The sequence below is a fragment of the Procambarus clarkii genome, chromosome 9 (assembly GCF_040958095.1).
Source record: "Procambarus clarkii isolate CNS0578487 chromosome 9, FALCON_Pclarkii_2.0, whole genome shotgun sequence".
Classification (NCBI taxonomy): Eukaryota; Metazoa; Arthropoda; class Malacostraca; order Decapoda; family Cambaridae; genus Procambarus; species Procambarus clarkii.
Genome location: NC_091158.1, coordinates 11,544,201 through 11,566,020, shown reverse-complemented (window position 1 = coordinate 11,566,020; position 21,820 = coordinate 11,544,201). Strand labels below are relative to the sequence as shown.

At 40.4% G+C, this 21,820-nt stretch overlaps 1 protein-coding gene across 1 annotated transcript in view; it reads right to left on the bottom strand.

Moving 5' to 3' along the window:
- LOC138349583 (neogenin-like) overlaps positions 1–21,820 on the bottom strand; it is a 513,474-nt gene that overhangs the window by 27,273 nt on the left and 464,381 nt on the right. Inside the window, exons 2-4 of the mRNA XM_069321361.1 lie at positions 6,691–6,853; positions 6,385–6,530; positions 4,144–4,161 (exon numbers count right to left, since the gene is read on the bottom strand). Coding sequence (XP_069177462.1) covers positions 4,144–4,161; positions 6,385–6,530; positions 6,691–6,853 — 327 coding nt within the window. The remainder of the gene's footprint in view (positions 1–4,143; positions 4,162–6,384; positions 6,531–6,690; positions 6,854–21,820) is intronic.

Below are 21,820 nucleotides of genomic sequence, written 5' to 3'. Positions count from 1 at the left end.
ATATATATATATATATAATCTATATATATATATATATATATATATATATATAATCTATATATATATATATATATATAATCTATATATATATATATATATATATAATCTATATATATATATATATATATATATATAATCTATATATATATATATATATATAATCTATATATATATATATATATATAATCTATATATATATATATATATATATATAATCTATATATATATATATATATATATATAATCTATATATATATATATATATATATATAATCTATATATATATATATGTCGTACCTAGTAGCCAGAACGCACTTCTCTGCCTACTATTCAAGGCCCGATTTGCCTAATAAGCCAAGTTTTCATGAATTAATTGTTTTTCGACTACCTAACCTACCTAACCTAACCTAACCTAACTTTTTCGGCCACCTAACCTAACCTAACCTATAAAGATAGGTTAGGTTAGGTTAGGTAGGGTTGGTTAGGTTCGGTCATATATCTACGTTAATTTTAACTCCAATAAAAAAAAAATTGACCTCATACATAATGAAATGGGTAGCTTTATCATTTCATAAGAAAAAAATTAGAGAAAATATATTAATTCTGGAAAACTTGGCTTATTAGGCAAATCGGGCCTTGAATAGTAGGCTGAGAAGTGCGTTCTGGCTACTAGGTACGACATATATATATATAATCTATATATATATATATATATAATCTATATATATATATATATATAATCTATATATATATATATATATATATATAATCTATATATATATATATATATATATATATATATATATATATATATATATATATAATCTATATATATATATATAATCTATATATATATATATAATCTATATATATATATATATATATATAATCTATATATATATATAATCTATATATATATATATATATATATATATATAATCTATATATATATATATATATATATAATCTATATATATATATATATATATATATATATACTCTATATATATATATATATATATATATATATATATATATATATATATGACAATGTCAGACCACGGAGGAAAAATGAAACAGGAAATTTCCTTAAGTACTTTCGTATATTAAATACATCTTCAGAAGGTCATTTTACAGATCGAGTGATGGGTATAAATAGGCAGGAGAGAGTGGTGAAGTAAGGTGAGGTACAATACTTGGATTGTCCAAGTATTGTACCTCACCTTACTTCACCACTCTCTCCTGCCTATTTATACCCATCACTCGATCTGTAAAATGACCTTCTGAAGATGTATTTAATATACGAAAGTACTTAAGGAAATTTCCTGTTTCATTTTCCTCCATGGTCTGACATTGTCACATTCTTAATCACGTGTTTATTTTCGTGATATACACACATATATATATATATATATATATATATATATATATATATATATATATATATATATATATACATACACACATTGTTCTCTGCTATCACAATGCTTTTTGAGACAAATCTTCCTGACACTAGTATGTGCAATGAAAACCATAAACTGGTCCTCAAAACAAAACAAAATATTGTATCAAATTACGATACTAATGTGTTGTTAATAATAGAAAACCTTTACAAAAGCTGTAATGTTAAATACTCATATAGCAATGATATTTAACAGGCACAGAGTCAGCTGATATGATCTTTGAAGTGCCAAACCAATGGAACTTTAATGCATTGGTTTTAACACACTCCTTTTCAATACTGGTGAAACTTCTAAACAAGTGACAAAAAAACTTTACTGCCTGCATTAACCCAATTAAACATGCTCTATTCACTGGGTTGTGGGTATGATAAATATATCATATATTTATGGTAAATATGAAGATAACTTGGTTATGTTGACCAAACCACACACTAGAAAGTGAAGGAATCGACTTGAGAATGGTCCAGGACGGACCGAAACGTCATCATTCCTTCACTTTCTAGTGTGTGGTTTGGTCAACATATTTCAGCCACGTTATTGTGACTCCACGTCTGCGTAACTTGGTAATTATCTGCACACATATTACTCATTACTGTATTCCAAGAGGAATTAATAAAGCCGAGCCTTACATTTGTTTACAGTACCTATGCCTGTAAATGTTTGTCTGCGAGTTTCTTTCATTTATAACACTTGCAACATAATTCTTAAAGCTGTACGAGTCTTTCAAAGAATTTTGCTTCATTTCACAAGTTTTATAATGTGATGTGCTATAAAGAGAACAGGTTGCAGATTGATGCATTTAACCCATTCTTTTCTTTCCAGTAAAATTTCTGTGGCTTTATCATAGAAACTAAATAGGAAAGGAAGGAGGATCACAAGATCTTCCTGTTCAAAATCCATACTGTCTGTTATTTTATCATTTCTCTCCATGTGTTCTGCTTCATTGGTGTTTGTGATTTTTCTAGTGTTTTGACTACCACGCTTGTCAGGGATACAGGTCTATTATTAAGAGGGTTTTCCCTGCTACCATTTTTGTAGAGTGAAATTATGTTTGCCTATTTCCATACATCTGCCAAGATTTCTGTAGACAAAAATGACTGAAAAATCAATTGAAGTGGGTTCTCATCTTAGATGATGTACATTCTCTAAAAACCAAAGGTGAAACCTCATTTGAGCCAACTGCATTGTTTCTATCTAGCTCCCTGAACATTGTGAACATACTTGTATTTTTATTTACATTAATTTGAATCGAGTAAATAATGCTTTATCAGGTAGACCTCACAACAATTATAAATAACAGTTTCACAGAGAGATGTATATAATAAACAGAGCACCAGGTTTAAGGATAATAGAAAAAAAAACACATTACAGTACATTAATTTCCAAAACTAAATAATTCAGTTATAGGATAACGCATACCGATTTTCTCGCTAAGAATTTATAATCACATGCAGCATAAGTTTAAGAAAAGTAAAGATCGTGCAGCTCAATACAAGAGAATATAACTTATGCATTTTAATACTTAAAATAGCTATATATGAGCTCAATTTATGAATCAGTAATAATTTGATAGAGAACAGTGCATGCAATATATTTCATGAGCTTAATCTCTATACAATATGAATCCCGAACAAGAAAGCATTTAATGTGTAATTTAGTATAAAAACAAGTGAAACATATTATATGCACTGAAAACAATACTAGTACCTACAGACAATGAGAGAGAGAGCATGGTAAATAAGATACACAAAACAGAATTATAGACAGCAAGTCCTGTGTAACATTAAGCAAAAAATAATACTGTTAACCATATGTAGAAAAAATAACCTGAGAGCATTAAAAAAAATATATATATTAAAGCTAGGACTGCAAAAATATATTAAAGATAGGCCTACAAACAAAAAATTAATGCTAGCCTGCAAAAATCAGTTAGCCAACATCCTCAACACACAGAACTTTGCTTCCCAGACATGTTAGCTAAAACATAATACAGTATTTGATAATGAATACAAAACTGTTTTTCTCGTTATTATTGAAATAATTTCAGGAATTATAATATTCCTTTTTAGCATTTATAACAATATTTGCTTTGCATAAAATTAGGTTTAACCACCTCACTGGGCAGAGCCCCTTGAGGCGCTCTGAAGCTTGTGCTACAGTATTTTGTTTAATTAGGCTATATTTTAATGTTTTTATTAATGTTTTTATCACTCTGTGTTTTGAAATTAAAATGATTGAGTATGAACCATTTTCATACTCAATGCAATACATTTTCCTTTCATACAAAAACTATGAAGTTTTTGCCAAAACCAGGTGCACAGTGTGGTGGTTAAGTAAATGAGGCTCAATTTTTTGTATAATAAATTATATAAAAACAATTAACAAGGCCTTGGAAAACATCAATATATAGTAAGGTGTTAGGCAAATTGATTTCTAGTGTTCTAGATGCTTAAGATTTGGGCAATTAATATCCTAAGACACAAAAATTCTGGCAATAAAGGCTCTAGAAAATCTAGATTGGCCACAGTATTCATTGATTGCTAATCTGATTAACAGGGTCAGAGATAACCCGAGATCCTGCTAAGTTGATTCACAGCTGATCAACAAAGGTACCACAATATAATTTTAATAAAAATATGAGTGTGTGAAAGTCATGCACAAGATTAAAATGCATTATTACCATCCTCTTCCCAGCCGCCTGTTTGGAGGAGAAGCAGAGTTATGTTAGAGTGATTATGGGAGAATTCTTATTCCCTGCTGCTCTTAACCTTTTACTATTTTATCATTGATAAATATAGTTTTCAAAATACTTGTACATACTGTAGATGAAATTCAGATAAAATTAAATTAATAGCAAGCAGGGGATAAAATTGTGAAGTGTGCTAAATACATACTAAGAGTAAATCCTTGAAATAAACTTCAGTAATACATCTTAATTTTAAACGAATTATAACTAAAAAGATTGATAGTTACTTCCTGCATAATATTCATGAATTAAAGAAACACCAATATTTTTAATTAAAACTAGACTTCAGATCATAAAATAGTCCATTTATGCTGTAGAAGTTGATAGCATTTTGTTGTACTATGAAATTCTTCATAACTGAGAAATTCTGCTGCTCCAATTATACTGTAATTTGAATTATTAAACATCAATGAAATGTTAAATTAACATTTATTGTGAAAACTTTTAACAAGAGAATTCTAAGATTAAACTCAGGAATTCAATTACAGCATATGATGATAATATATCATACAGCATAATTACAGCATTAATCATTGTATCAACAATTAATAAGGAAGATTTGGTGAACAGTTCTTGTGACAAAAAGACATCAAGAAACGTATCCCTAGCAGGTACAGTATCTCTAACGATACAAAGGTGGTTAAAGGAATACAGGAGTTAAGGGGTGCAATTGCCACAAAGTACATAAGTAATCTTATTCTTAGCCATGAGGATTGTATTGTATTCAATTATGTTCTTGTACTGATGATGGTTGTAATGGCAATGGTCAATACATTGGTAGCAGTGTGGCCGGTTACAGCTGTGGTAGTAATAGTACTAGTACTTGTAGTAGGGACAGTTTTAGTAGTTGCAGTATTTGTCATAACATTGGGTGGCGATTGTAGTAGTGGTCTTAACACTGGTGGTCATGAAAGCAGTGGTAGTTAAGGTGGTGGTCATTACAATGGTGATGATTGCAGTGGCAGTCTTACAGTTGTGGTGGTGGATATAGTGGTTGAAATTTTGCTGGTAGTTGTGGTGACAGGTTTTATCATTCTTATAGTTGCAGAGCGGCAGTGATGGCAGAGTCATTGTGGTAGTGGTTACAGTAGTTGTGGTAATTGTTGTTGTGGTTGCTGCAACAGTTGTAGTGGCTGTAATGGTATTGGTGGTGATTGTATTAGCTGAGGAACAGTGTACCGTTTGAGTGTCATTGTTAGGGAAAGAACCATTTCTAGCCTGCAACTGAATAAAATACTGTGAGGCCTAACCATTGACTAGGGAGATCTCGATAGATGTCCCACCCTAACAAGGCTACAGGCCATTCTCAGAGTAAAGAGATTCTAATGACCACACAGCCACCCTGGTTAATTAATTTAAACACCTGGATATTTATCTAAATATTTATGATGGTCTGAAAGGATATTACGATTACGATAATAGCCTTCTTATAGAATGGCACATGTATTTTTGCCTTAGACAGAGAATATTCTCAAGTTATAACATTATTGAATTATGAACCATTGATTTAAAATTAAAAAAAAAATGGTCTATGCTTAACTCATTTTCCATGAAATGGTCTGAAGAATTTGGTTTTCAGTAAATTAAATTATAGGGGGCTGTTGAAATAGTTTTACAATTTTATATTTGACACGTTTAATGAATAATACACCGCATTATTGTAACCTAACCTAACCTAACCTAACCTAACTGTAACCTTAATCTTAAGTTTAATCTTAACCTAACCTAACTTTCACCTAACCTTACCTTAACCTAACCTTAACCTACACTTAACCAAGCCAATCCATGGACAGGGAGTAAATAATACCACTAATTAAATGGTGGCTTTGGAGTGATTACCTCCAGGGTGCCTCGTCCCTGAGAACAAGTTAGAAGACTAGTACAGGTATCAACAACACTGCTCTCAGGTATGCAGATTGACCACAGTGAAAAACGAAAAGATAACAGCTAAGTGCTTTCAGCTTGCTTTTCATAGCCTTCTTCAGATCTGACATCGAGTTCTTCTCAATGTCCTAGACAGATAATGTATTATAACAACAAGCTTCTGATCAGTGTCCATGCAAAAGTCGTGTCCCAATAATGTTACAAGTCCCTTACTGCAATGACGCTGCTAGGTGTTTTAACACAAAACGTGGAGTAGTTGCAGTGGGTCAAAATGTCTGACCAAGTACTCACCAACTATACTCAGTCTGGCCCTGGATGATATAATGGTGCCCGCTCCGGGCGAGGATGCCACGCACTGATAAATGCCTTCATCAGTTTGTTCAGATCTTGGTCCATTCACCCAAGAGATGGATAACGTTCCATTCGGAAGAATAGTTCTAAAAAAAAATGGGATGGTGAAAAAAATGATTATTGCAAACGGGTATAATAGCTATGCATATGTATATTCTTCCAACCAGTTTCTACCTAAAGAGAATATAACATTTCATATATATGAGATATTAAGTTAGAGGTGAACGAGAGTTGAGGGGGACATACAGTCTTGTGTCACCGGAGGAATCAACGGGAGAGTTATCTTTCCTCCAGGTGAGAGTGGGCTCTGGGTAGCCAGTAGCCACACAGTGGAGCCACGCTGGGCCCCTCTTCCGCACCACCGTGTCCACTGGCTCCACTCCAAATGATAACCCACTCCACAGTCCCTCTGAAATAGACCATTTTAATAACTCTTCTGCCAGAGAAAAACACTATTTTACACACTATTGCTTCTTAAATATAATACCCTATTTAAATAATATTTTGATAATTAAATCCGGAAGAAACAAAGAGAGTATTATTATATATAATTGTACAAAATAGTATGTAGTATTATGAAACTATTGTGGAATGAATTTATGCATGATGTGAATACTGAGCTGTTGTATGGCAACTTGAGGGTTACTGACTAAAATACATACTTATAATTCATTAATTAAAGTACCACTTTTTATGTATGAAACTCAATGAAAACAGTATTCCATATATATCAGACATGATATAAAATAAAAAAAGTTTCAAACATTAAAGTACTCTGAGAGAGAACTCTATTAACATCAGAGGCCCGAGACTGTTCAACACGCTTCCACTACACATAAGGGGCATAACTGGCCGACCCCTCACAGTGTTCAAGAGAGAACTGGATAAGCACCTCCAAAGGATACCTGATCAACCAGGCTGTGACTCATATGTCAGGCTGCGAGCAGCCGCGTCCAACAGCCTGGTTGATCAGTCCAGCAACGAGGTGGCCTGGTCGACGACCGGGCCGCGGGGTCGCTAAGCCCCGGAAAAAAATCGCAAGGTAAGGTAGACTTTAACCCTTACAAATGCAAGGCTATGAAAATAGGAGTTGGAGCAAAAAGACTTCACATACAGTACAAGATGGAGGGAATCTTTACCTTACCTTACCTTGAAAGATAATTTCCAACTTATGAAAAAGAGAAAGACTTTTAGTAGTGGACAAAACAGGAGGCCTGACACCAGGGCCACAAATCAGCAGAACAACAATATGCCAGACTGGCAAACGTCCGGTTCAGGAACTTTGACAAAGTTCCCTTCCGAACTCTGTATACATCAGCCCGTCCTCCAAAAATGGGGTGGTAAATGTAAGGAGACAAATAAATGCAATTATGTACTATTCATAGCAGTTAGGAAGTGTACTTATCCACTTAGTAATAAATCGTAGTGTCAAATATATTGTGAATATTTGAGTTTACCTGAAAAACTGAATAGAAAACCACAACCTTACCTAACCGTCTTAGTTTTTGAAGATAATAATTTTATTGCTTCTTAAATACAATTAGTACTTAACCTATAGCTATATTGATATTACAGTTTTATAAAACTAATAAAACAAAACTAAAATATATCAATAAATTATAAAGTAACTCAGGATATTTTAAAATTTTGTATAAAATCTATATTGTTTAATAAACCTGAAAAAGAAATTCTTGATATTTAAAACTTGTGTATAACAACTTGAAATTTATAACTTCATCCTAAAATTGTGAGTGTCTTAACAGAAAACGAGGAGAATTAAATCGGGGGAGGGAGTTGGGTAAATGTAACAGCCCCATAAGTGTAATTATGCACTGTTTGGCAGTAAGATAATGTACTTATTACACTTAGTATTAAATCGTACTGTCAATTCGGAGGATGGGTTGCATACATCCTTCGTGAGACCAATTATCGAGTATACTGCCTCTGCAAGGGCACTCTATCTAAAAAAGCACAAAGCAAAACTAGACAATGTTAACAAAATTACAACAAGACTGGTTCATGAGCTATGAAGAATGATTGGGGGAACTGAACTTCCCTACATTAAAGGAAAGAAGGAATAAGGCAGACATGATAATGACATACAAGATACTAAGGGAGATTGGGACAGTAGATATTGTTGCAATGTTCAAATTAAGAAACAGTAGAACGAAAGGATATAATTGGATATGAGTAACAGGAATGTCAAATAACTTTTTTAGTCTAAGAGTCGAAAATATGTACGGCCGGACTAAGTGAGGACGTTGTCGAAGTCAATTCAATTCCCAGCTTTAAAAATAACTATGATCAGAAACTGAGTGAAAAGAGTCACTGCACTGAACCAACCAATGCTGGTCTAAAGGCGGGGCTTAAGAGCAGATGCTCGACCCTGCAAGATCAACTAGGTGAGTACACCCCCCTGGACAGCACACTGGACTTGTGGTCCCGGGTTCGATCCCGGGCGCCGGCGAGAAACAATGGGTAGAGTTTCTTTCACCCTATGCCCCTGTTACCTAGCAGTAAAATAGGTACCTGGGTGTTAGCTGTTACGGGCTGCTTCCTGGGGTGGAGGCCTGGTCGAGGACCGGGCCGCGGGGACACTAAAGCCCCGAAATTATCTCAAGATAACCTCCCCCCTTCCACCCTCACGTGAAACAAACGCTGACGGAGAAAGTCTAGAGATTTGCAACAAGAGTGGTGACAACAGTAGAGGAACTAAGCTACGAAGCAAGGTTGAGCAATTTCAGTCTAACACTTACAAGTCGGAGAGGAGGTGAAGAGTGGGGCGCAAGTAAGTCTGACGGACGTATTACTTGCATGCAGTAAGGTTGATGATAAATGCAATAGGAGTAGTGTTAAGAGCTGGTATGATATTGATCTAGCATCAGAAAATCGAAAATAATAATACCACCCAGTATCTCTGATTACAACGAGGCGTGACCCAGGAGCTAGATTTTATCCTTCATAAACACAGTTTGGCAAGTACATCTAGTTAAGAACACATACACACAAATGTTCACTAGTTACTGTAACAATCTAATTAAATTTTCATCGCCAGTAAATGAAACACACTGGGTAACAACCGTAGAGTTTATGGGCGTACAGTATTAGTCAACAATCGGAACATTGAAACGTGTTAAATACCTTTTAGTTGGTATCAACAGTGACATTGTAAACGATCTACACTGTAGATTAAAAGAAAGACTTAAACCACTGAAAACACTTGCTGGTAAGAATATTGGTATCAATATTAAATATGTAAGACTATTCTATATGATGTTTGTTAGATCTCTCGTTGATTATAATGCTTTGCCCTTAATTAATTTCCCCTCCTCTGTGTTGGACAAACTTGAAGTAGTACAGAATGAAGCCATGAGGATAATTCTTGGTGCCCCAAGATGCACAAGAATCATCAACATGAGGGAAGAACTGAAGCTTCCAATCATACTAGAGAGAATCATGCAAGTCAATACGACCTTTTTCCTTAAAGTCATGAGAGACCCTACATCTCTTGCATTGCTCAGAGACAAATTATTTAGTGCTGTTAACACCTTATTGACTGGTCCCGACATACTAGCTCACTCCTTTTATGATAAATTGCTGATCAAAAATGCCTACAATCTCATCAAACTCAACATTCCTTTTAAATGCAATCTACCAAACCATATTTCTCTTTATCTGTGCCCCACCATTCAAGTATCATACACACCCGTCACCAAGAAAGGTAATGAGAATCTTGCTCTTCTCAATGCTGTCACACTTGAAACAATTTCCTCCTCCGTCGAGAATTTAAGATCTCACGAGCACTGTGTCTTCGCCGACGGCTCAGTCCAATCTTCTACTGGACGGACTGCAGCAGCATGTAGGTTTTATAGAAATAATATTTGCACACAGACTGTCAGTGTCAGGTTAAACAAGTAGCTGACCTCCACACAAGCAGAACTAGCGGCACTACAACTAGCTACCAGTACATTAAAAAACATTGGAAGAGGAATAATATTTTCTGACTCAAAGTCTACTCTTCAAGCACTCAAAAAGTTCTCCTGGAAGATCGACAGCAAGAATCTTATACTGCCAATTATAAATGACCTAATCGCTGCACAGAGTAAAGGGTTTCGAATCTCCTTTGTATGGATACCATCACACGTAAATATAACCCATCATAATGAGACAGACATTGCAGCCAAATTAGCGTGCAACAAAGATGAAGTTGAATTAGATCTAGGTATCCCCATCTATGCTGTCAAAATCATATTGTTCCAAACACTCTGGTCTGATAGGAAAGAAATTACTGACTCCCAACGACCTAAAAGCCCCAGTATAAAAAGGTATGATTTGTTTAGATCTGAAACCTATATTTATGGGCAGCACAAAACGTCCACCAGACTGTACGACACAGTGGTTGCCAGGATCAGGTTGGGTTACCGTTACCTGTGGCAGGTGGCTACAGGTGACGGATCTCCCAATTCTGAGCACTCCAGGTGTAAACTCTGTGAGCAGGAACTACGGCATGATCTCCCGCACTACATCACCGAATGACCAGTTATTAGACCTTTCAGACCAGTTGGCATGAAGTACCTCTAGCTTGGCAATTACTTTATTCACTCTCGTGTTCTTGAAGATACCCTCAGAGTGTACCCCAAATTTGCCGGTGCTGGCTATTGAACATATGGCCCTGTATGACTAACCATCCTGCGAGATGGGGGACTTTTAATATCACTGCTACCTTATTCACTCTCGTGTTGATAATATCATCATAATGCTCCCAGTGTTTGCCAGTGCAGGCTACTGAGCATAAGGTCCTGTATGACTTACCTTGTATGACATTCTGCAAGATAAAGATTTTTAGGATCACATAGCTAGCTCCTGACACACACCATGTGTGTGTGGGCCTGCGGGCCGCTCCAAACAACAGCCTGTTGGACCAAGCTCTCTCATGTCAAGCCTGGCCTCGGGCCGGGCTTGGGGGGGGGGGGGAGTAGAACAACTCCCAGAGCCCCATCATGGTAGGAAGGAAGGTGTGAAACTCATCATATAGTCTAGGGAGTAGCTGCATATATATATGCATATGGCTATGTAAAAATTAAGTGAGATATGTCCAGCCATCACTCAGGTAGAGTGCGTTGCACTATCCCTCACATTGAGCTCTATCCCTCTCTCTCAACACCACCACCTGTCACGTCCCCCCCTAACCACCACCCGTCACATCCATCACCCCCCCCCCCCTTCCCCCACACATCACTGGCGTCTCATTAGCTGGGTGCATCTGTCACCTCCCCGCCAGATACGCCTGTCAATACGAGAGCAACAGTATGGCTGTTGTTATCACAACCAACTGCTGGGTCAGGGGGAGAGGCCCACCACCTGCCTCACACACCACCACAGATGGAATACACTAGGAAGAGACGTGGTGGAGGCTGACTCCATACACAGTTTCAAATATAGATGTGATAGAGCCCAGTACGCTCAGGAATCTGTACATCAGTTGATCGACAGTTGAGAGGCGGGACCAAAGAGCCAGAACTCAACCCCCGCAAGCACAACTAGGTGAGTACACCACCACCTGCACCACACTCCCCCCCCCCCCTACATCACTCGCCCCTCATCAACAAGTTATACCCCTCCACTATATCACGGCAACATTTAATTAAATACATATTTAACTACATATAATCCCGAGAGATAAACAAGCCTGGGCCACAAACCCCAGCGACGGGTGGTTGGGCCCCAGACCTACACACCCGCTATGGCAGCGCTCAGCCAATATTCACAAATCAAGGGATGACATCATAGCTGGTAATACAGGTCGTCAGCCGCCAATCAGCGAGCGTGGTGAGCAGGCAAAACGGGGTAGTTACTGGCAAACGAGGCATTAACAGGGGTGGCGGTTACGGTCGTTAGCGGGGGTAATGATCGCACACGCCAGAGATCATGCTATAACGCACACTTAACTGCCATGCACCTGATACCTACTGGCACCGCTGGCATGTGTCCAAGGGGGCCCCCCGTGTCCAAGGGGCCCCCGTGTCCAAAGTGTCCAAAGGGGGCCCTGTGTCTAAGGCCCCCCCCCGTGTCCAAAGGGGCCCCTTGTGTCCAAGGGGTCCTGTGTCTAAGGGAGCTGAATTATCAGTGTTCTGGCGGTCGTGTTTCATTTGTGCATTTGGGTTCCTTTGTCATCGTGACTTACGTTTCCAGCGAACTCGGTGGCCTTTAACCTAAGTATCCTGTAACCTCAATGACCTGTGGCCTTAACATCCTGTGTTCTCCAAGCCCTTACGTCTGAGCGTTCTGTCCCCTGTGTTCTGTATGTTCACTTCCCCGTGTCTTCAGCGGCTAGGACTGGATGGGGTACCTGGATTGTACCTGGACGGCGTTTTGGGAATTCTTCTACTCCCCAAGAGGCCGGTACTTTCTTGAAAAGCTTCGCCGGGCAAGGTAGGTAGGTGTGGCTGCCACCTTCACAATGGATCACTCGTCAACACGGATCGTGTTAGATTCAATGAGATGCGTCATTCTCACCATCGTACGGAGCTCAAGGTGGAGCCTAACTTGCTTTTATGGTCGTACGGGACCCATGAAGCCTAACTCCCGCTCTCTCTTCAGCCCGACAGTGTCTTCGATGTGTTGGTAATAATGTTGTGACGAGTGCCGGTGTGTCTCAAACATGATCACGACTGCGTTGACTATTTATCGTCATCAGTAATACTGAACGATGCTTCCCTTCTGACGTATTCATTGGCACTATATACAAGTGTTTGTTTTATCTCGATATACTAAACATGAAACTATCGTTGTTTGTACACTCTCAGACCTGACAAGCGTAACTGGCAGCCCCCAAGAATTCTGATACTGGTTATATTAGAGCTGTACTTCACGCCTTCACGATAAAGTTTTGTATCTGCTGGTACCGTGTACGGACGGGGCAGCTGTGCGGGAAGGGTGAGGTACCAGGAGGACGGGAGGAGTACACAAACAGGTCCCTGCACTAGACCATATCACACTGGGACGCCGCCCGTTCAATAGTCATCATGTACAAATTATTACCAGTGTACCCACCGTGTTTGTAAGACTCCATCATACCCAGTAGAAGACTTCCCTTGGGTCAAGATTTTGAGTAACCCGGGTGACCGTTACTTTACCTTGTGTTTACCTCGTGTTTGTTCCAGAGGGTCAACGTCCCCGTGACTCTCACTGACCAGGCTTCTCTGGTTAGTGGTTTGGTCAACCAGGCTGTTACACGCAGCTGCTCACAGTCTGACGAATTAATCTGTGACCTCTCCGGAACACCGTGAGAGGTCGGCTAATTATGGCTCTTATGAGACACTATAAAACTGTAAGCGGTTCCCCATACTTTTGATGTGTTTTACTGAGTGAATTCAAGCAGAGAAAGATGTTTGCACGTTGACTAGGTGAACAATTTCTGCAGCTTTGAATGGAGGCTGTTGGTATATAACAACATTCTACCCTAGTGTCTACATTAGTGTCTTTAAAAGTATCATCATTTACCTGGCCTTTCTTGTTTGAAAGATTCTCGTTATTCAACCTGTTATTTTTCTTGCAGTTGTGACAGCTACTTTATTATGTTCTTTACCAGTAAGGTCTTCCGACATGATTACTCCCAAATCTTGTTCTTTCAATACTGTGATTTTACTGAGTTTTAAATTTGGTTTCTGTTTTGATATTTTCGTTGTTTTTTTCTGTAGCGCAGGAGCTGGAACTTATCTTCATATAACATCTTGCTACTTTCTGTGGCTCACTGAAGGAACTGGTTAACAATAGCCTGCAGGTTTGCTGCGTTCCCTTATATTCTCAATACTCTCACAAAAATTATAGTATCATCTGCAAAGGATGATACAGTAATATGGTTTGAATCCTGGTCTATGTCTGATATCAGAATGGGAAAAGATAAAGTACCTTGTACTTTATGGTAGTACCTAGTAAGAAAACATCACAGTACCTTGGGGACTGTGCTCTTCACGGTGGATGATCCGGAGTTTACTTGTTTTAACTATTACACTCTGGGTTACACTCCTTAGACAATTAAAGATCCATCTTCATGTTTTACCAGTAATTTCTCTTGTGTGTATTTTGTGCGCAACAACACCATGGCCACACTGTCGAAGGGTTTCGGGAAATGTGTGTATATTATATCAGCGTTCTGCTGGTCTCCCATGGCAGCAAGACAATGTCGTGGCGGTCTATCAATTGTGAGAGAAAAAGAGCGGCCGGTTCTGGATTGTACCTGGAGTGTTCTGGACCCATGTTGTCCAGGGTAATGCAGACGCTGTGATTTCATGTGTTTTGTGATCTTACTTGTTAACACTAAAATATTTTTATGATCTGTAATTGTTTGCGTCTGTTTTACTACCTCCTTTGTGGAGTGGTGCGAATTCCGCTATTTTACATGTGAGGGATAACACCAGTATCTAGTCTCCGTTTCCAAATAATATTTAGGGCGTGTAATTTTCGATTTTTTGTTTTGTTGCAATTCTTGATGACTATAGAGTTCCAGGAATCTAGGCCTTGAGGGGAGAATGCATAGGAATGCTGTCTTTGGCTCTTTCAGAGTACACTGGTGTTAGGATGACTTTTTTTTGAGATATATACAAGAGTTGTTACATTCTTGTACAGCCACTAGTACGCGTAGCGTTTCGGGCAAGTCCCTGGAATACGATCCCCGCCGCGAAGAATCGTTGTTACAACCAAGTACACATTTTACTGTTGCGTTAAACAGAGGCTACAGTTAAGGATTTGCGCCCAGTAAATCCTCCCCGGCCAGGATACGAACCCATGACAAAGCGCTAGCGGAACGCCAGGCGAGTGTCTTACCACTACACCACGGACACTGACCACTACACCACTTCTGATATGTGTTTTGTTGTTGGTATCACAGTCATGAAAAACTCGTTTGGGTTATTAATCTTCAGTGCGTTCAGGGGTTAATTGAAAACATAATCGTACTGTATCTTCAGTATTTCACTCATTTCTTTACTGCCAATTGTAAAAGTTCCATCTCCCCTTGCACGAGGGCCCAATGCTAGATGCAGTTTTTGTTATGCATAAGAGAAAAAGTATTTTGGGTTCCTCTCTATTTCACTGATGGCTTTTTCTTCTCTTCGCTTCTCGTTGATTTAATGTTTCTTGAAGCTTTAGCTCGATCCTTTCTATTTATCTACACAGCCTTCCTCATCGTTCTTGGGATTAGGTGGGGCGTTCAAGTTGCTTAGCGCCTAGAGAGAGAGAGAGAACACCGTTCTTGTTCCAATTTACATATATTTCTCTCTTTTTTTCTGAGGTATGTACAAGCATATTTCTAGTGCTACTGTACCAATGTTGACCAACCCAGCAACGAGGAGGCCTGGTCGAGGACCGGTCCGCGGGGACGCTAAGCCCTGAAACCATCTCAAGGTAAACTCAAGGTAAGGTTCCTATTTTCTCGACACACTGGTTTAGGTTACCATCAAGGGAACTTATTTCTGAGACCTCTTAGTTTATTATTAAAATTTAATTTTGTGAATTCTTCTCATTTCGGATTTGAGACTGGGTGTACAGGTGTACTGCCCACGCTTGTCTGACCTTCGAGTCGGTTGTAATCTGAGTCGGTTGTAATTCATCGTTGTAAAAATAAGGTCTAGGGTGTTTTCGTTTTTACGTTCCATTATTTATTTACATTTGAAGCATGAGCTTGAACTTGGTGTGGTAAGTAATGATTGTTGACGTAGAGAGCATACCTCAATCATACCTTTCACATTACCGTCTGTGTAAACTAAAAAGTATTGGCGTGTGTGTGTGTGTGTGTGTGTGTGTGTGTGTGTGTGTGTGTGTGTGTGTGTGTGTGTGTGTGTTGTGTGTGTGTAGCAGTGCTGCCATAAATCAATACCTGTCACCTCCTGATACATCAAACGCGATTTATAAAAGTATATAAAAAAATATAAATATACAATCTAACATTTTTGCAATATTATTACAACATGTTTTTGTAAAGGAAGGTTGAGGGATGGGTCATGTTGGGGTGTATGTGGTACTCACCTAATTGTATTCACCTAATTGTGCTTGCGGGGGTTGAGCATTGTCTCTTTGGTCCCGCCTCTCATCTGCCAATCAACTGATGTACAGATTCCTGAGCCTACTGGGCTCTATCATCTACATTTGAAACTGTGTATGGAGTCAGCCTCCACCACATCACTTCCTAGTGCATTCCATTTATTAACTACTCTGACACTGAAAAAATCTTTCTAACGTCCCTGTGGCTCATCTGGGTACTAAGTTCCCACCTGTGTCCCCTTGTTCGTGTCCCACCCGTGCTGAAGAGTTTGTCTTTGTCCACCCTGTCAATTGCTCTGAGAATTTTGTAGGTGGTTATCATGTCTCCCCTTACTCTTCTGTTTTCCAGGGACGTGAGATTAAGCTCCTTTAGCCTTTCCTCGTAGCTCATACCTCTCAGTTCCGGGACGAGCCTGGTGGCATACCGCTGAATCTTCTCTAACTTTGTTTTGTGTTTAACTAGGTATGGACTCCAGGATGGAGCTGCATATTCCAGGATTGGTCTGACATAAGTGGTATACAGGGTCCTGAACGATTCCTTACACAAGTTTCTAAAGGCAGTTCTTATGTTGGCCAGTCTAGCATATGCCGCTGATGATATCCTTTTGATATGGGCCTCTGGGGACAGGTTCGGTGTGAAATCAACCCCCAGATCTTTCTCTCTATTTGACTCTTGCAGGATTTCACCTCCCAGATGGTACCGTATGTTTAGCCTCCTGCTCCCTTCGCCTAATTTCATTACCTTACACTTTCCTGAGTTGAACTTTAGCAGCCATTTTCTAGACCAGTCCTCCAGTTTATCCCGGTCATCCTGAAGTCTCTGTCTATCGTCATCCGTCTTGATTCTTCTCATAATTTTTGCATCATCAGCAAACATTGAGAGGAACGAGTCAATACCCTCCCTGGTAGGGTCATGTTGGGGTGTATGTGGTGGGGTTATGTTGGGGTGTATGTGGTGGGGTCATGTTGGGGTGTATGTGGTGGGGTCATGTTGGGTGTATGTGGTGGGGTCATGTTGGGGTGTATGTGGTGGGGTCATGTTGGGGTGTATGTGGTGGGGTCATGTTGGGGTGTATGTGGTGGGGTCATGTTGGGGTGTATGTGGTGGGGTCATGTTGGGTGTATGTGGTGGGGTCATGTTGGGGTGTATGTGGTGGGGTCATGTTGGGGTGTATGTGGTGGGGTCATGTTGGGTGTATGTGGTGGGGTCATGTTGGGGTGTATGTGGTGGGGTCATGTTGGGGTGTATGTGGTGGGGTCATGTTGGGGTGTATGTGGAGGGGTCATGTTGGGGTGTATGTGGTGGGGTCATGTTGGGGTGTATGTGGTGGGGTCATGTTGGGGTGTATGTGGTGGGGTCATGTTGGGGTGTATGTGGTGGGGTCATGTTGGGGTGTATGTGGTGGGGTCATGTTGGGTGTATGTGGTGGGGTCATGTTGGGGTGTATGTGGTGGGGTCATGTTGGGGTGTATGTGGTGGGGTCATGTTGGGGTGTATGTGGTGGGGTCATGTTGGGTGTATGTGGTGGGGTCATGTTGGGGTGTATGTGGTGGGGTCATGTTGGGGTGTATGTGGTGGGGTCATGTTGGGGTGTATGTGGTGGGGTCATGTTGGGGTGTATGTGGTGGGGTCATGGTGGGGTGTATGTGGTGGGGTCGTGTGGTGGAATCATGTGGTGGGGTCATGTTGGGGTGTATGTGGTGGAATCATGAGGCGGAGTTACGTGGTGGGGTCATGTTGGGATGTATATGGTGGGGTCACGTGGTGGGGGTCACGTGGTGGGGGTCACGTGGTGGGGTCATGTTGGGGTGTATGTGATGGGGGTCATGTGGTGGGGTCACGTGGTGGGGTCACGGGGTGGGGAAGGTCAGGTCATTTAGCGCCAAGTGAGTGTTGCTCTGTGTAACTGCGGGTAGGTGAGCTCTAGCTCTCCATGCCCCGCCCCCTGGCCTTCTTCTACCTGTTGCGTTAAAGCTTCACTATTCTAACGTTCAATATCTTTGTCGAACCTTTCATTAAAGTTGTGTATGGAGGTGGCTTCCACGTCTGCTTCTCTTAGTGCATTATTGCACGTGTCGACCATCCGTACAGGGAACGAGTGTTACCTTACTTTTCTTACACTCATTTGAGTTTTCAGGATCCATATGTGGGCCTCCTGTCTTACTTTCTTTCCTTATTCACCTTGTCTATTCCTCTTAGTATCGTGTACGTTGTTATCATTTCTCCTCTATTTCTTCTGCCCTACAAGGTTGTAAGGTCCAGTTCGTTCAGCCTATCCTCATATCTTATCCCTCTGAGATCTGGCACTGATCTAGTAGCAAACCTCTGCAATTTTTTTAGTTTTAAGTTTTATGTTTCACAAGATATGGATTCCAAGCTGGCGTTATATAATCCAGCATTGGCCTAACAAAAGCTGTGTAGATTGCTTTAAAAGCGTCCCGATTTAGGTTTATAAATGACTGTCTAATATTTGTCAGCGTCCCATATGCTGCCGATGTCCCCCTGTCTGTGTGTGTCTCTGGTGTTAGTGATGGAATTATATCCACTCCCAAATCTCTCTCTCTATCAGATTCTTCCAATTGCCTTCCATTAATGGTCTTAGACACGTTCTAGTCTTCTTTCTCCCTTACTATTTTCATTACCTTGCACTTATTAGGATTGAACTCCAGCAACCATTTGTTTATCCACTCCTGGAGTTTCTTAAGGTCTTCCTGTAAGATTCTGCAGTCGTCCTCTGTTTTTACATTCCTCATTATTCTGGCATCGTCGGCAAACATTGGCATGTACGAGCTCCCTACCTCGGGTAGATCATTAACATAAATTAGGAACAGTGGTGGTCCCAATATAATTAATAACGTGTTAAATATACGAAAGCGCTCGGGTTTACCGTTTAACTTGGGTGTAAGAGGGTGGAGAGCGGGTGTAGGAGGGTGTGCGTGGGGAGGGGGGTAGGGGGAGTGTAGGGCCGTATAGGCATAGAAAGAGTGCGGCTCCCACACCGTGATAAACGAAGTCATTGTGAAACTTGGATGGGACGCCTGACTTTCAATTTTCCAACTTGAGATGGAGTTTAGGTTTTGTCCAGAACTTAGTTATAGCAGAGGTGAAGCAGTGGGAAGAGCGGCGACTAGTAGCTAAAGTAGTGTGTGAGGGGACTCACAACCCCCCCCCTCACACACACACACTACTCCCCTCACACACACACAACCCACCATACACACACACACAATCCACCACACACACTCTACTCCCCCCTAAAGTGTGTGAGGGAGAGTAGTGTGTGAATGTAGGCTTATACCCACAACCCCTTCTTACACACACCCCACACCAGACCTGGTACACCCCCCCCCCACTCCCCCTACCCTGCACCTCATAACAGTCATCTCACCTCTGGCATCTTCATGAAGTAAACAACAAACTTTGTTGTCATTTTGGCTTAAGATCTGTCTCAAATGTTACTAAATGAATATCTCGTGTATCCCCCCCCTCCCCCCCCCACCACCACACACAGTCCTCCTAACTTCTCAGATGATTTTACTCTTCAAACATGAATAGTCTGTAGTCTCGTAATGCTGAATTCATCCTTTTATGAGACTTGAACATTCATCATAAGACCTGGCTTGAGTCTTCTTCCACTTATCTTAACGGTGAAGCAGCCGTCAAGTGATCTATTCTTAACGATGCGGAACAACTTGTTCATCAGATCATGACCTCATCTGTGTATAGTGCTCCTCAGCACGCTCGCCCTCACCCCATTAATCACTCCGCACTCTCACTCGCTGAGTGGATCAATCCTAGCAATTTGCATTTTGATTTTTTCGGGAAGGGAAGTGGTCACTGTTATTTCCAATCGTACTGATTTGTGATCGTACTGATAAGAGATCGATCAGCATCCATGTTTGCTGGTTTTGTTTTGTCTGTGTGAAAAGTATTTTAGACTTTTTATCCTATTTCTTGTGTAGCTTATTGTAAGTCTTCATCATGATGAACTAAAGGCTTATTCGCCCTTGTCTAGAATACTGTTCTCATTTGCTTGTCGATTCCGAGAGTTCTTCGGCCATTTTCTAAGCCCGGCTTGGGGGCCAGAGCCCTCTTGTGATAACTTGATTTAAATGACTGTTGGTTTTAGTGTCCCTTACCTTACCTTACCTATCCTTACCTTAGCACGCCCACATATCCACTACAACTCTCTTCAAACACCCCCCCCCTCCCCCTCCATCCCCCACTACACCTAACCCATCTCTTCCCATGTCTCCATCATCACTGTGACCATTTTCCTTGTATATCATCTCCTTATATATATCTCCCTTTCCTTATATATTATCACTGAAATCAAAAGGTTACCTTTAGGCTGTAAATCTGTCATCTTTTATACAAATGCTAAAGTCTATGGAAGTGGGACTGAACATTTCACATCCACAGACTTGACGAAGGAGAAGGCTGAAGGGAGCACTGGGCCGACCCCCCAACCTCCCTACGTCACTCTCGAAAAAAATAACACCATTTATCCTGCAAAATTTAGTGAGGCTATCCGAAAGTGTTTGGCCTACAACCTAGAAGAGACATTTTCTTCTATTTGGTGTGATGAGGCTGAGGTGCCGCCGCAGACCTCTGATGTTCATAACAGTATTTATTCTCTGGTTGTACCTGTGGCACATCTACTCTTCGCCGGCACTATTAAGCATTTCCTACCATATTTTTTGTTCCACCAACTTGGTATATATGGGGCCTCGTAGCCTGGATGGGGCCTCGTAGCCTGGATGGGGCCTCGTAGCCTGGATGGGGCCTCGTAGCCTGGTGGATAGCGCGCAGGACTCGTAATTCTGTGGCGCGGGTTCGATTCCCGCACGAGGCAGAAACAAATGGGCAAAGTTTCTTTCACCCTATGCCCCTGTTACCTAGCAGTAAATAGGTACCTGGGAGTTAGTCAGCTGTCACGGGCTGCTTCCTGGGGGTGGAGGCCTGGTCGAGGACCGGGCCGCGGGGACACTAAAGCCCCGAAATCATCTCAAGATAACCTCAAGATATATATTATGTGATACCAATCTCGACTCTTAATCAGAAAGTACGTATCTGGGTTCAAGTAAAGTTCACCCTCTATAATTTTTTTTTTGTGTGTGTGCAATTCAGACGAAAGGCGTTCGTTGGTGACTGGACTTTTATCTTTACATCTCAGCTCGGGTCATTAACCTCCTGCTGCAGAAGTTATTCTCTTTCTCTCTTCCATCTCTACTTCCAGCTATGTGTTCTTCGGATATCTTTCATCTCAAGTCTTTGAAGAACAGTCTTTTGAGGGATATTTTGAACTCGGATTAGTATTGTTCTTTCTTTCCT